This window comes from Eretmochelys imbricata, chromosome 10 (genome assembly GCF_965152235.1).
Source record: "Eretmochelys imbricata isolate rEreImb1 chromosome 10, rEreImb1.hap1, whole genome shotgun sequence".
Classification (NCBI taxonomy): Eukaryota; Metazoa; Chordata; order Testudines; family Cheloniidae; genus Eretmochelys; species Eretmochelys imbricata.
The window spans coordinates 16767905-16784307 of record NC_135581.1 but is presented as its reverse complement, the minus strand read 5'-3'; the positions used below and the strand labels follow the sequence as shown (position 1 = coordinate 16784307).

General features: G+C 43.8%; 1 protein-coding gene across 8 annotated transcripts; it reads left to right on the top strand.

Moving 5' to 3' along the window:
* Positions 1-4653: 4653 nt before the first annotated feature.
* LDAF1 (lipid droplet assembly factor 1) lies at positions 4654-15987 on the top strand. 8 transcript variants are annotated; one of them, XM_077828409.1, is made up of 7 exons: positions 4656-4789; positions 6745-6818; positions 7443-7580; positions 8466-8546; positions 9490-9658; positions 10761-10899; positions 14762-15987. In XM_077828409.1, the coding sequence occupies exons 3-7, from the start codon at positions 7509-7511 to the stop codon at positions 14856-14858; spliced, it is 558 nt and encodes a 185-aa protein (XP_077684535.1). In that variant the 5' UTR covers positions 4656-4789; positions 6745-6818; positions 7443-7508; the 3' UTR covers positions 14859-15987. The 8 variants fall into 8 exon arrangements, with proteins under 8 accessions (XP_077684534.1, XP_077684535.1, XP_077684532.1 ...); XM_077828406.1 differs by having other exon boundaries at positions 7440-7580; XM_077828410.1 differs by having other exon boundaries at positions 6745-6840.
* Positions 15988-16403: the final 416 nt, after the last annotated feature.

The following is a 16403-nucleotide window of genomic DNA, read 5'->3' as shown; positions in this document are numbered from 1 at the left end:
ACCCCTGTCCACTCCTTGCAGCCAGGTGACTCCGTGCTTGTTCATACCTGGAAGGACGAGCCTCTCCAAGAGAAGTGGAAGGGACCCCACACCGTCCTGCTGGTTTCCCACACGGCGGCAAAGGTCAAGGGACACAAAAACTGGATCCATCACTCTCGCCTGAAGGTGGTGTCTACTCCTCTACCAGCGGAACAGTGGATCGTCCAGCCCATCACCACGTCACCCTCCAACGATCTTGGACTCAAATTATTGTTTAAAAAGACATAAGAACGGGGGGGCGGGGCTACAAGGGCATATACACCATGAGGTCCCTCATAGTAGGTGCCATTTGCCTGGTACTCCCCATCTCTGAAGAAGGGATGGATGGGGACCGTTAATTTGAATGTAAATACCTATGAGGCCCTCAAAATCGTCTTTGCCTGGGAATATAATCTGTCCCACTGCTGGATATGTTCTCAGATCCCCTACCATGCAGCCAGCTTTCCTTGGAGGGCAACCCCCCACAACTGGTCAGACTTCTGACGGGTGGATAAAAGCAAACGCCACTCGGTTGCAAACGCGGCCCACCTCCCATCGGGCCGTCCCTGGCATCAGTGGTCCCTGTATGCCACCCCCGAACCCATTAGTGAGGAAGATAGATTCAGTTTGATCCTTCTCCCAGCATACAGGGTGGGTAGATTGGCCAAGCTCTATCGCCAGCTCTCTGTATTCCTCACCAAGTTCGCCAGCGATACCTTGGCCATAGAGAGGAGCCTCAACACGGAACTTTATCAACTCCGGTTGTTGTCCCTGCAAAACCGCCAAGCCCTAGATTACCTTTTGGCTGCACAGGGCAGGGTGTGTGCCCTGATTGGGGATGAATGCTGTACGTATGTCCCAGAAAATTCATAGGATATTAACAAGCACATCCTGTCAGCCGAACAGGCCCTTAACCAGTGGAAAGCCCAGGAAAGAAAGCCCACTATCTTTGCCTCACTCTGGGGATGTCTGCCCGACCTGGGGGGAGGCATTGTTCGTCTCCTGGTCACAGGTGCCGTGTTGTGTATTATCATTCTCCTCTTGCTTGCCTGTTGTAAAGCACTCATATACAAGATATGTGCCTCCCGCTCCACAGAAACCCCATTATATCCTCTTGTTGAGGATTCTAACTCCTCAACGCTGAATCACTTATTGTCCAAGAAATATGAGAAGACTCAGTTGCAAGCTTGTTGAGTATTCTCAAAGGAGGGAGTTGTTGGGGACACTGGGCACTACTAGGTAACTCAGGAGGGTGGAAGACCACGAGTGTTGATGAAGCCCTCCTGCTCTAGGCCAGGATAAACCAAGGCCCCTTTGCTTCTTGAAACCTCTGTGATCCTGCATAACACTGAGGAAGCTAGCACACAAACAGACAGGTTTGCACACAGCTCGCCAGCCAAGGCCAGCTTCGGCCTGGGAAACAGATAGATAAGGCAGAAATGTTTAGCAAAAACTGGTAACAAACAGGACCAAATAAGGCAAGGCTCAGGCAATGCTACTGAGGAAAAACACAACTGGCTGCTTTAGCTGATTGGCTACGGTATTGTATGGGGCAACAGGTAATTGGTTGCATAAGCTTGTGTAGTGAAGTAGGAAAAGGTATAAAATGTATATTGGAATCTGCTGCACTGGGGCAGGATTTGAGATAGCTCAGTCTCCCTGCACCCTATTTGGAGCTCCAAATAAATCTCTCTGCTTCTCCACCCCGTTGTGGTCATTGGCGCGACGCACACCAGGCAACGAACCCAGCTGTTGCTTGCCTCGGGCACTCTGTGCCGGCAACACCACTTCTCTGCAAACCAAATCTCATCTCCTGCAAGCTTACTAACAACAGCTTGCCCTCCTCCCCACTTGCTGCCTCGGCTAAGTTTCGCCAGCCTATTATGCCATCTGCACAGATTTCCAAATGAAACTTACATTTTGCAGTGTGCCAAGAGCCAAAACATAATTTGGCTGGATAGGATGAGGTGGGCATTTTACAAATGCAGTAGTTTAGACAAAGTAAAATAACAAGGACACTTTTGATTGACTGGGGAGATCAGAGCTGCTGTCATGAGTTAAAAATCTTCATAAAGGCACATGCCTCCTGTCAACATGTGAAAGCTAAAAATAGTGACATTTGGAGGGACAGGACACAGTCAGTACTGATATAACATGCACACACACACACACACACCAACATTCCACACAAAGATGGACTACAAGCCGTCAGGAACACTATCCCCGATTATGTCACGGCTAACCTGGTGGCTGAACTTTGTGACTTTGTCCTTACCCATAACTATTTCACATTTGGGGACAATGTATACCTTCAGATCAGCAGCACTGCTATGGGTACCCGCATGGCCCCACAGTATGCCAACATTTTTATGGCTGATTTAGAACAACGCTTCCTCAGCTCTCGTCCCCTAAAGCCCCTACTCTACTTGCGCTATATTGATGACATCTTCATCATCTGGACCCATGGAAAAGAAGCCCTTGAGGAATTCCACCATGATTTCAACAATTTCCATCCCACCACCAACCTCAGCCTGGTCCAGTCCACACAAGAGATCCACTTCCTGGACACTACAGTGCTAATAAACAATGGTCACATAAACACCACCCTATACCGGAAACCTACTGACCGCTATTCCTACCTGCATGCCTCCAGCTTTCACCCTGACCACACCACACGATCCATTGTCTACAGCCAAGCTCTGCAATACAACCGCATTTGCTCCAACCCCTCAGACAGAGACAAACACCTACAAGATCTCTGTCAAGCTTTCTTACAACTACAATACCCACCTGCGGAAATAAAGAAACAGATGGATAGAGCCAGAAGAGTTCCCAGAAGTTACCTACTACAGGTCAGGCCTAACAAAGAAAATAACAGAACGCCACTAGCCGTCACCTTCAGCCCCCAACTAAAACCCCTCCAACGCATTATTAAGGATCTACAACCTATCCTAAAGGATGACCCAACACTCTCACAAATCTTGGGAGACAGGCCAGTCCTTGCCTACAGACAGCCCCGCAACCTGAAGCAAATACTCACCAACAACCACACACCACACAACAGAACCACTAACCCAGGAATCTGTCCTTGCAACAAAGCCCGTTGCCAGCTGTGCCCACATATCTATTCAGGGGACACCATCACAGGGCCTAATAACATCAGCCACACTATCAGAGGCTCGTTCACCTGCACATCCACCAATGTGATATATGCCATCATGTGCCAGCAATGCCCCTCTGCCATTTACATTGGTCAAACTGGACAGTCTCTACGTAAAAGAATAAATGGACACAAATCAGATGTCAAGAATTATAACATTCATAAACCAGTCGGAGAACACTTCAATCTCTCTGGTCACGCAATCACAGACATGAAGGTCGCTATCTTAAAACAAAAAAACTTCAAATCCAGACTCCAGCGAGAAACTGCTGAATTGGAATTCATTTGCAAATTGGATACTATTAATTTAGGCTTAAATAGAGACTGGGAGTGGCTAAGTCATTATGCAAGGTAGCCTATTTCCTCTTGTTTTTTCCTACACCCCCCCCCCCCTCCCAGATGTTCTGGTTAAACTTGGATTTAAACTTGGAGAGTGGTCAGTTTGGATGAGCTATTACCAGCAGGAGAGTGAGTTTGTGTGTGTATGGGGGTGGGTTTTTGGAGGGGGGTGAGGGAGTGAGAGAACCTGGATTTGTGCAGGAAATGGCCCAACTTGATTATCATGCACATTGTGTAAAGAGTTGTCACTTTGGATGGGCTATCACCAGCAGGAGAGTGAATTTGTGTGGGGGGGTGGAGGGTGAGAAAACCTGGATTTGTGCTGGAAATGGCCCAACCTGATGATCACTTTAGATAAGCTATTACCAGCAGGACAGTGGGGTGGGAGGAGGTATTGTTTCATATTCTCTGTGTATATATAAAGTCTGCTGCAGTTTCCACGGTATGCATCTGATGAAGTGAGCTGTAGCTCACGAAAGCTCATGCTCAAATAAATTGGTTAGTCTCTAAGGTGCCACAAGTACTCCTTTTCTTTTTACACACACACAAGGCATTTACATGAGCCTTGCATGTTCACATATGTGGCACTGGTGTGCCAACACGTGTGGCACTGGGGTGTCTCTATAGGTAACACTGGAAAGGACTTGTCACGCATGGCACTTGTGTGCTCCATACATGACATTGTCATGGGCTTGCTATGTTTCCACACAAGGCACTGGCATGGGCTGAGCAAGACGTTTGCATTTGGTGTATCCGATTGGCCTTCCCCCGCTCCACTCCCTCTGATCCTGCCAGCGGTGTGCACCCCCCACCCCCATACTATGGCACGGGCAGGCAATGTTCTCTGGAGACACACCAGTGCCACATGTGCGGCTGCAACCGTGCCATGTTGTATGTGAACATGCCGGGCCCATGGAAGTGCCTTGTATGTGATGGGCCTGCTAGACCAGCACCGACAGTGTCTCCTCAGGTCCTGTGCCGCCCCGCCCCCCACGTCCTTATTTTAGCTTTCACACGTAGGCAGGAGGCATCTGCTTTGGGAGCGGCCTGTTGCACATCACAGCAGCGGCGCCTCCCAACCCAGCCGGGGGAAGTGGCAGTTGCAAGCAGCAGCAGCAGCCGCAGCAGCAGCCGCAGCCCCGCCTCGCTCGTCAGCTGCCTGCAGGCCCGGCTGTCCCAGACGCAGCATCCGCCTGCCAGGCCGAGCCGGGCGGAGGCTGGAGGGGGCGCGGAGGCGGCTGCCGCGGCTGGAATGGGGAGCCGGCCTCTGAGGTAGGGGGATCGGCGCCGCCTGGGCCGCGCGCCGCCCGCTGGGGACTTCGCGAGAAGCCTCCTCGCCCGGAGGCGGGAAGCCGCCCGGCCCCTGGCATCGGGCGGCGGCGGCAGGGGTGGGGATCCCGCCCCCCGTGCCCGCCGAGCCGCCGGGAGAGGCCAGCCCGCCTGGTCCCCAGGAAGAGGCTTGTCCCACCGTCAGTCCCCTCCCCGCCCTTCTCGGGGCCCAGCCCAGCTGCTGCTCCCAGCTCCGGGGAACTCCCGCTCCCTGGCGCCCCTCCTCGGCGTGCCAGAGCGCGGGGAGGGGGTGTCTGGGACGGTTTTGCCCCCAAAGCCTTTCTCCTCGCGCCCGCCGCTCTGCAAGAGAGCTCCGTCCCCAACGGGGCCTCCTGTCTCTGTCTGTTCCAGTCTCTTCTCCTGGACCCCCAGCCCCAGCAGTGTGTGTGCTCCCCCGAGGAACCAGCCCACGCTGCCCATTAAGCTTGAGCTACACTTAAAATTTAGGTCAGTACAGCCAAGGCATTTAGGGGGGTGAAAAATCCACAGCCCAGTGCCACAGCAATGCCAATCAAAGCCTCGGTGCGGACTTGCCGACCAAACCCTCACTGTATATATACACAGCTAGGTCAATCAAAGGATGCTTTCCCTAGACCTAGCTCTGTTACTCAAGGAGGTGGAGTTCAGGGGTGCTGAGAGCTGTTGAACCACACTGTAATCCCTGTATATGATGGAAACCACTTCAAGTCAGAATCCTTAGTTCCAGCACCTATGGTGGTGTTTTCTGTTTTCTGGTGGTGTTTTCTGCAGCGACAGAAAAACCCGTGTCTGTGCTACGGTGTTAGGCTTTGTCTACACTGGCAACTGAACCACGAAACGTTTGTCTTTCAGAGGTGTAAAAAAACCACACACCCTGAAAGACAAAAGTTTTGCGGACGACAAGCGCCGGTGTGAACAGCGCTTTGGTGGCAGGAGCACTCTCCTGCCAGCAAAGCAAACGCTGCGCATTGGGGTTGGAAGTTTTTTGTTGGCAGAAGAGCTCTCTCTCCTGCCGACAAACCCTTTTAGCGGCGCAGCTGAAATGACACAGCCATGTCGCTAAAAGCTGTGTAGTGTAGACATAGCCTTAGTCAGGGCACCATAGCTATGCAACTATAGTCACTGTAGTGTAGACATGGCTTAATTTGAATGCTGAAATAGGCAGAGAGAAATCTCCTCCTACAGACCATATCAGTACATGCATCTTGGAGCCTCTCATCACTACTATATATTTTTCAAACTACAGAGCATTAGTTTCATTCTAGATAGAATAAGTCTCTGGAGACTCTCAGACAATACTTAATAAGAATTTTTGTCAGGGCTCGTAGGCAGTTTTTGTAATAGTACCTGGTAGGTTTCCCCTCTTAACATTAACAACTAGGATAATAGAATTTAGATCCACACTTCTGCTAATTATTGAATACTTAATTTTATAACTTCCCATTGTGATTGCATCAGCCCTAATAATGTTTTTGAACTCATGGTTTGTCAGTAAAAATAATATTCGCTAAAAGATACTATGCATCCGATGAAGTGAGCTATAGCTCACGAAAGCTTATGCTCAAATAAATTGGTTAGTCTCTAAGGTGCCACAAGTATTCCTTTTCTTTTTGCGAATACAGACTAACACGGCTGTTACTCTAAAAAATAATATCGTACTTTGCTTTTAAATTTCAAAGGAAACGTGATTTTGGAAGACACTGACTATATTTTAAATTTAATCTACTGGTAAAACACATTTGAAACCTCACGTGGAACAGCGCTAATTGTGTAATTTTAAAAAAAGTGAACATGCAAGGAGATATAGTCAATTTGAAATCTAGTCAGTTCAAAGATTAAAAGTAGTTTCATGTACTATCCCTCTGCCAAGATTTACATCTTCCACTTCAATTTTTTTCCCCCTTCTTGCTGTGTGAAAGGCTTATACAAACAAGAGGAAACTGAGTACTGTGTGGTGAAATTGATTATAGACAAAGTGATGTAAAATTTCAAGGTAAACTTTCAGAAAACTAAAGGTAAAATGTTTTCTAATCTTTCAATTATAGTGTTCCTTTCAGGAATAATAGGATAAACTTTCAGATATGCAATTTTAAGTTGATGCTGTCCCTTTAAGTTTCAGGAGCTTATAATGTATGTTCAAACTGTTTGAAAGCAGCTTCCCTCTGCTCTATACATTAATTTGTAATGTTGAATGGTGTTTGATTTTAGCTGTAGATATGAGGCCATATACAGGTGCATATATCCTCATTAATGTAACCTTCAGAAATTATTAGTTGTTCAGGCAGAAATGAATGTGGTATAATGCTTAAATAGATAGAACTGAGTTCCTACGGGTATTTGGGTACATTATTACTGTTAAGTACAGGATTTATGATATAAATTAAGAAGGTCAGAGACATTTTATATTCGTGATACTTGAACAATGAGAAATAATCTTTCTGGACTTGGGGATGTCTCAGGAGAGTTATCAGGAATTTAGATTACTACATTACATTTTATATGTTTTACATGTAACATTAAAATCTATAATAAACTAAATATTTCTGTTTCAAACAAGAAAAATTTTCACATAACCATGCCCAAGCCTGTTCGTAATTTTATCTTAACTTTTAAGTAGGGTGGATGGCTAAAAAAGCATTAATTCTCCAGAAGAGGATTCAAGACCAACACTGAAGGCACCAAAATGTCAAAAGAAATGCAAGAACTACAGAAACAGTGGCACTTCATGATGCAAACCATCCACACCAACTCCAATGTGGGTTTCGGATTATTTTATAATTTTACAGAGCATGTTCATAGAATACTTCTCCTTTCATCATTGCTGGAACATCATGCCCAATTTTATTTTATGGTTGTATGATAATGACATTTAATTATAAAACTAATATTGAATTCCAGAGAGAAAATGAGTTCCTTCTCTTAATAAGAGGACTCAAAAGGAACAAGACACTTACAAAAAATTAGAGGCATTTCTGTGGTACTCATTACTGTAGCATCTGAATGCCTCACAAATAGTAAAATTCACAACAGCTCAGTAAAGTAGGTGGCAAGTATTATCCACATTTTACAGACAAGGAAACTGGAGCATAGATTAAGTGATCTGGAACTCAGATTTTCTTATTCTTAGTACTATGTCATTACCTCTCTGGTGCGTTCACACCAAAACACAGGATAAAGAAATTGATGTTCTACCTAAAGAAATTGATCTTCTCCCAGCTGCTGTGTGTGTGGTAGGAAACACATGGACCATTTTTGTGTAAGCATTAATTTTAGATTTAATTTTTGCGTAGACTCCTCACAGGTATTGCATATGCATTGCCCCATGACTTAACAGAGAGAGGGACTAATTCTGGGCCTTTGGAAATCAGTGGCAAAACTTTTATTGGCTTCCAGGAAAGCAGGATTGGGCCCTGGTCAATTTTGGGCAGCAGCTCTATTTTGCTGTGATCCACCAACATAGTATTTTTTTCCCGTTGATTTTTCAGTGTTGGAGGAGTAAAACAGAAATCTGCTAAAAAAAATCAGTATATCTTTATAAGGTTTAATTATTTGAAGGGGGTAATTATGCGAGCTTCAAATGACAGTAACCTTTCTGGGCACAGTCAGGGCTTTAAAAACACTTAGTGCATATCTTTTCTAGATACAGCAGGGCTGTTGTCTTCCTTTCGTGCCGTCTGGCTACAGGGAGTTCTCTCCTCCCACATCTTCAGCCATGAAAGAGGTAGCTTTACTGGTATAACTGTTTTCACTAGGGATTTTTTTTTTTTTTAATCAGTATAGTTATACTAGTAAAAAAACCTAGAGTGGACACAGTTACACCAATATAAAAGTGACTTTTGTGATATAGTTATTCCATCTCCTATATGGGAAAAGCCATACTAGTATAAAGCACCTTTATACCAATATAACTGCATCCACACTAAGAGGATTATATCTTTTTAACTATACTGATATAATTAAAGCAGTACAACTTTCCAATGTAGATGAGCTTGTAGTGTCCTCACATATAGAGGAGGGGAAGATTGCCAGTTTATAGGTGAGGAAGGATTTGAAGATTTTCAGATTTTTAAACAAACATAGCTCATTGGATCAAAATTGTAGCTGGTAAAACTCCACTGAAATCGGTTGTGTTATACCATGGACCTGCATGTTTCATTTACCATTTTGGTTTTTGATACTTATTTTAGTATGCATGTGTTTGAAGTTTATCAGTATCACAATTAACAGGATATTCCTTGTAAATTATTTTAAGCTATCGCTGAGGAATCTTCACCGCCTACTGATCTTTCTTAGTTGTTTTCACTTCACTGTCAAGTTTTTAGATACTAAAATACATGATCTGCCTTGCTAAATCCATTGTGATCTCTACCTTTGTTTCAACATGTGTTGAAGAAACTTTCCTTTGATGTGTTCACTGTAGAATTTTTGAAGCATTCAGACACTATGTTGATGAGTGCCCTAGAAGTACCTAAACAGACAGACGCTCATACTTTTGAAACAGGATGGCCACTGCCTCTGAAATTAATTCATCGACTTACATACTTATGAAATGTTTGTACCCATAATGTCACTAAAATGGTTTTGACCCCTTTCTCGGGTAATACAGACTTTAAAAAAATTAAAATTTGATCTAATTCTGCCTTTTTTCTTTCAATCATTTACAGGTTGTTTCTTTTATGAACTCTCGAGTTGGCCAGTACTTAGATGATCATCCTTTTGTTGCCCTGTCACTGTTGGTGTTTATTGCAGTATCTGCTATTCCTGTTGCAGTCTTTCTGATATTTGTGATTTCAACAACCATAGTAGCCTGTATGGGGGTTGTCGTCCTTGAAGGTATTTTCTTTATCTATTTATTTCCTTACTACAAAGATCAGTAACTTCTAGGACAAAGTTATTTACTTCAAGGATTTTCATTTCTCTTATCTCTCATCTGCAGAAGTTCTTGGTGCGAGCAAATCGTAATGATCTTTTTGTGCATGTCTCTACTTTCAGAAACAGCAACAGTCTTTTAATACCAGAATAGTATTCTAATTAAAAAGGGAGAAAGGATTTTCCTGTCTTGGGCGCAGATAATCCCAACACTGTACACTGTTTAATCCATTTATCCTTGCCATGGATAGCTTTAATCTCTGGCCTTCAAAGAGATTTAGCAAGAGCACATTTAGAAGAGCAAATAGTTTTGTTTTTCCTTCTGGACTGTAACAAATGTCATGTATTAAAACTACTTTTCTCAAGGATACTTCCAGATCTACTGTCCACCACCAAATAAACTTTGGGCCTGATTATTCCTCTCCAAGGATTCCCCATGGAAAGCTCTCTGTGAGCCAGGGGATCCACTTGGAAGAGAAGGGACAGACCAGGGTCTGACTTGGGGCAGGATGTATATTGTTTGCTAATCAGCCCTATGGAGCTCAGAGCAGAAAGATGATGTATTATCTTTCCATGGTGGGGGAACCCCCTGTAAAAAGACAGCAATTAAGGGAGGTCATGACAGTGCTGCCCCAGTGGAGTTATTTTCCACAGCCAAATTGTGGCCAGAGCTGCTGGGGTGGCACAGAGCTTCTGTGCAGAAGATCCTAGCCCCCTCCTTCCCCCCAATCCTTTGGGATCTGCATGGAGCCTAGAAGATGAATGAAATTTGGGGGCTGGCCCCACAGGCTACTCCACCTGTGGGGCCAGCACCACCCCATGAGAATTATCAGGGGAAAACTCTGCAAGGAGAACCTCATGGAGATTTCTTCCCCTGTAGCCCTCAGGATTTCCTGTGGATGGGGACTATCGGGCCTTCAACTCCTACACTGTGAACAAATCAGCTAGTTGTTGTGCTACATCATTTTCACTGGTAGTTTGAATTTGGGGTGGCAGTAGATCTCCTGGATCTAGTGTGTATACTTGTATATGTATTTGTGTAAATAAACTAATTCTCTCTTACTAGGTGTTGTAATATCAGTAGGTGGCATAGCCCTTCTTTGTGTGCTGTGTGGCCTGGGCGTCCTTTCATTGGCAGTTTCTGGAGTACTGAGTATTTGCTACATAGCTCTTTCAACGCTAATCAACTACTGGCATACTCCAAAGTAAGTATTAACATATTGATCTGTTCTGTAATGTCAAGCTGTGGCTCATCATTGGTTACCTTGTGATTAACTTAGGATAATAAACTCATCGTTCTTGGTCAGTATAGCATGTTACTCTGACCATTAATATGCAGCAGATATCTGTCTAGCCAATAATATACGTTTATATTTTAGTAGAATTAATATTAATAATACTCTGGCTCTATTTTCTACTTACGGAAGAGGAGGAAAAAATAGTTATCAAAATTGCTTTGTATAATTGCATGTATTAATGTAACCTCATATCAAACAGATAAAATTATTCAGCTTTTAAAACACAGCAACAAATAAACAGGGTTATGTAGCTGCTTTAAATATTAAAGGCTTGAACGTACCAAATAGAAAGGATTAAGCCCCTGTAAAGAAACACATGGTCTGGGAAAGCTTTTAAAAATCCTGACTGTTCAGTTCATGCTTTTCATCTTTTCCCTATTACTAAACGAGGCTCTTGTAGAACTTTAGCCATGGTTTGGGTTTCAGTCATTTGATTCCTGTGGTATTCTTGATCATTATGTAACAGTTAGTAATTCTTTAGTTTACTAAATTGAAAGAACTTTAACAATTTAATTTCCTCTTACCTATGCACAGTGTGTGTTCACTTCTCGACTTGGAAGAAGAAAATAGAATACTTTTACTTTTATAGCCATTTTCTAGTCAATTTTGCTTTCTGGTTCTTCTGCATTACCACAATTATGCAATGCTTTTGAGGCAACCGTTGCAAATAAATATCTATTTTAAAAGCAAAACAAGAAAGCCTTTTAAAAAATTGTGGAAATATTTCTGTTAGTGTTAGGTTTTGTAAAAGCCTGTTTTATGAAACCTGTAACTTAACTTTGGTCAGATTTGACATGACAGTGTTCTTTTTAATTACACAATCACCTTTCTGTAAGGGCAGGTCAAAATTTCAAAACGCTGTATCAGCACAGCTGTATCACTGTAGAACTTTAATGAAGACGCTCTAAGACAACGGGAGAGAGCTTTTCCCATCATCTTAGTTAATCGGGAGAAACTCTCCCGCTGACATAGCGCTGTTTACACCAGCTCTTAGATTGATATAACTATGTCGCTTGGGTGTGGATTATTCACATCCCTGAGTGACGTAGTTATACCAAAGTAATTCTGTAGTGTAGACCAGAGCTAAGATGCAAAAAGTCTTGGCAAAAAGAAAAGGAGTACTTGTGGCACCTTAGAGACTAACAGATTTATTTGAGCATAAGCTTTCGTGAGCTACAGCTTACTTCATCGGATGCATGCAGTGGAAAATACAGTGGGGAGATTTTATATACACAGAGAACATGAAACAATGGGTGTTACCATACACACTGTAATGAGAGGGATCAGGTAAGGTGAGCTATTACCAGCAGGAGAGGAAAAAAACCCTTTTGTAGTGATAATCAAGGTGGCCATTTCCAGCAGTTGACAAGAACATGTGAGGAACAGTAGGGGGGAAATAAACATGGGGAAGTAGTTTTACTTTGTGTAATGACACATGCACTCCCAGTCTTTATTCAAGCCTAAGTTAATGGTGTCCAGTTTGCAAATTAATTCCAATTCAGCAGTCTCGGAGTCTGTTTTTGAAGTTTTTTTGATGAAGAATTGCCACTTTTAGGTCTGTAATCGAGTGACCAGAGAGATTGAAGTGTTCTCTGACTGGTTTTTGAATGTTATAATTCTTGACATCTGATTTGTGTCCATTTATTCTTTTACGTAGAGACTGTCCAGATTGGCCAATGTACATGGCAGAGGAGCATTGCTGGCACATGGTGGCATATATCACATTGGTAGATGTGCAGGTGAATGAGCCTCTGATAGTGTGGCTGGTGTGATTACGCCCTATGATGGTGTCCCCTGAATTGATATGTGGGCACAGTTGGCAACAGCCTTTGTTGCAAGGATAGGTTCCTGGGTTAGTGTTTTTGTTGTGTGGTGTGTGGTTGCTGGTGAGTATTTGCTTCAGGTTGGGGAGCTTTCTGTAAGCAAGGACTGGCCTGTCTCCCAAGATCTGTGAGAGTGATGGGTCGTCCTTCAGGATAGGTTGTAGATCCTTGATGATGTGCTGGAGAGGTTTTAGTTGGGGGCTGAAGGTGATGGCTAGTGCCGTTCTGTTATTTTCTTCTTTGGGCCTGTCCTGTAGTAGGTAACTTGTGGGTACTCTTCTGGCTCTGTCAATCTGTTTCTTCACTTCAGCAGGTGGGTATTGTAGTTGTAAGAACGCTTGATAGAGATCTTGTAGGTGTTTGTCTCTGTCTGAGGAGTTGGAGCAAATGCGATTGTATCGTAGAGCTTGGCTGTAGACAATGGATCGTGTGGTGTGGTCTGAATGAAAGCTGGAGGCATGTAGGTAAGTATAGCGGTCAGTAGGTTTCCGGCATAGGGTGGTGTTTATGTGACCATCGCTTATTAGCACCATAGTGTCCAGGAAGTGGATCTCTTGTGTGGACTGGTCCAGGCTGAGGTTGATGGTGGGATGGAAATTGTTGAAATCATGGTGGAATTCCTCAAGGGCTTCTTTTCCATGGGTCCAGATGTTGAAGTTGTCATCAATGTAGCGCAAGTAGAGTAGGGGCATTAGGGGACGAGAGCTGAGGAAGCGTTGTTCTAAGTCAGCCATAAAAATGTTGGCATTCTGTGGGGCCATGCGGGTACCCATAGCAGTGCCACTGATTTGAAAGTATACATTGTCCCCAAATGTGAAATAGTTATGGGTGAGGACAAAGTCACAAAGTTCAGCCACCAGGTTTGCCGTGACATTATCGGGTATACTGTTCCTGACGGCTTGTAGTCCATCTTTGTGTGGAATGTTAGTATAGAGGGCTTCTTCATCCGTAGTGGCTGGGATGGTGTTTTCTTGGGGCTCCTCTACAAATGCAACTAAGTCAGGATACCTGGTTACAATACTGTTCCATTTTGTAGTGCAGACAGGACCTTGACTGTGTTCCATAACTGAGCTAAAGCCTTGTCCACTCTGCAAAACACAGTTAAGGTCCTGTCTATATTACAGATTGGAAGCATGTTTTAACTGGGTCAGGGACAACTGTATTATAAATGGTCCAGCAGACTAGAATGTATTTGTATTGTAAATGAGGGCCTAAGTCACAGTGTTACATGTGCATTCTGTCTTGTAAGAGGAGCTAAAGAGGATTAAGCCGGAGTGCCACCTATAGCCTGCTTCTATTACTATTGGGGACTAGCTGTATCCATGTAGTACTACTTTCTAGGGTCCAAATCCCCCATCCAGCAGAAGGCAGACCTGTAGGGAATAAAACTGAGGGTTCCATCAGAGGATTTTCCTCAGATTTGGCATCTGCAGGGCAGTGTCCCTTCGATATCGGAGGACAAACAGAACCACCTGTGACTCCTAAGGGAATGCCAAAACATAGGATTATCAGGCAGAAGTCCTGTCTTTGCGCTGGCTCCAAAGCTTGTTGCCACTCCTGTTCTCCGGCAGCATGGCTTCAGTGGAATCGTTCTGCTAGGTCTTTTATATCACCCGATGCTCCAAAAAATTTCCCCTCCTTTGTCCACATGAGGGTTGTTCCACATTATACAGCCAAAGCTAAAAAAATTTCATCATATTCATTGCAGATCTTTGAGGGTAAGTGAACGACATGTATCAAGCCGATCCCCATACATGGATCCCTGGATCCTATGAGATAATTGCTGGGAGAGCACCCAGATAATTCAATAATAGTTGCTCTAGAAATGCTAGGTAATAGGTTTGTCAACCCCCATATTGCTCAACTTTCTTTGTGTTGGGTAAGATCTCAACAATCTCCTGTGGAAGCAAAACCCAGTAAATTTGACCATTCTTCTCATTATACAGCAGCCTGGTAAAGAAGCAAGAAGCTAATGGAAACAGTTTGCTACAAAGTAGTCCTCCTGTCTTGGACCCTTCTAACAAGAACACAAAGAGCGAATGAACAGGACTTTCCCAGCTTCCTGTCTTCCTTGATATGCACTTACTTGTACTGTTCTGAATTATAATTTTTTGTTTTCCTTTCAAATACTCAAGCTTTGTGCGTTGTTTATGGAAATTGAGACTCAATATGCCTCTTTGGTTGTTGCTGTAAAATGCATAGTAACAGTATCTTAACCTGTAGTCAATTCACTGTCATGCTAAGTGTACAGGGCATGGTGAGAAATCTTCCAAACACACTACAGCGTCCAGTCCTGTTGCTATAAAAGCAATAATTCGCAATAAAATTGGGGCAGTTTTGTGCAAGGAGGAAGTGTGTTTTGAGATTATAACTGTTGGTGTTAGAATTTAATCAAAGGGGAACAACCTGACTGCAGCAGTTGGATGTTTTTGCACTTGGGAAATGGGAAAGCACAGCAACACAAGGTAACACATGTTTGAATACTGGAAAAATATTTTTAAACCTTAACAGTGGTTATCAAAATATCTGTGTGGTAAAGAACTACGCCTGCACCATGTTAAATATATCTGTTGTTGGAAAAGCAAGGTAAAGGAAGTTTTACTATGTATAATATTTAATAGCCTAAACCAGTGGTTCCCAAACTATGGGTCGGACCCCCTAAGAGGATGGGGAGGAACGTTCTGGGGAGCACAACAGGGCCAGGGCCAGCCCCCATGTGGGGCAGAGAGGGAGTGCCACCAAGTTCTGCTGTTGGCCCCGACCACGTCCCCAGCTGCAGCACTGGCTTCACTCGTGACCGTGGTGCCCAGCCCCAGCTCCAGCTCCTGATCGCAGCTCCCAGGATGGGTGAGTGTGGTTTGCGGATCAGATGGGGGGAGGGAAGAGGGAGGGCAAAAAAGCTTGGGGACCACTGGTCTAAACTCTTACATGTTTTGATAAGTTATTCAGAAGGGATACCTTCCTCATTCTCCTTCCATCCGACAAGAGGTGCGGATTAGGGGCTTAGTGTTCGAGTGTTTTTGCAAGTCTGTTTTGCTTACCAATTTTCACTCTTTGACTATGTAAATTCTGTGAACTTTTTCTGGGGGAGGGTAAATACTAAACATCTTTACTTAAATAGTAACCTCGTGTATCTCAAAGATACTTAGTTTAATAAAGTGCTGTTTGTTTATCTGGGTTGTCTTTTTGCTGTTACCCTGTTTATCCTTGCTAAAGTAACAAAAACAAGTTTTCAAAACTTAAACCGTAATGAACATTACTTAGAATTAGATTTCAGTTTTTACGAGCTCTTGCTTCATTTTGTATTAACCCAAACACGTCACCTTGTGAGTTATTCCTCAATAAATTTGACAGACACAAACTGTGGCCAGTTTGGCATTATTTGGGGATATTCAGCCCTCCTTGTCTTTAAATGGGCAGCAGCATTCTTGGTCCTCAGCTGGTATAATGTTGCAACGTTGCATGAACTGGTACACTGTTTGTCTCTAAACTGAAGGTATATTTCAAATTATTTCTCAAAACAAATATGTCCCTTAGTGTAGACCCAAATTTACTCCTGTCTCAAATTTTACATCAGCTAAGGATTTG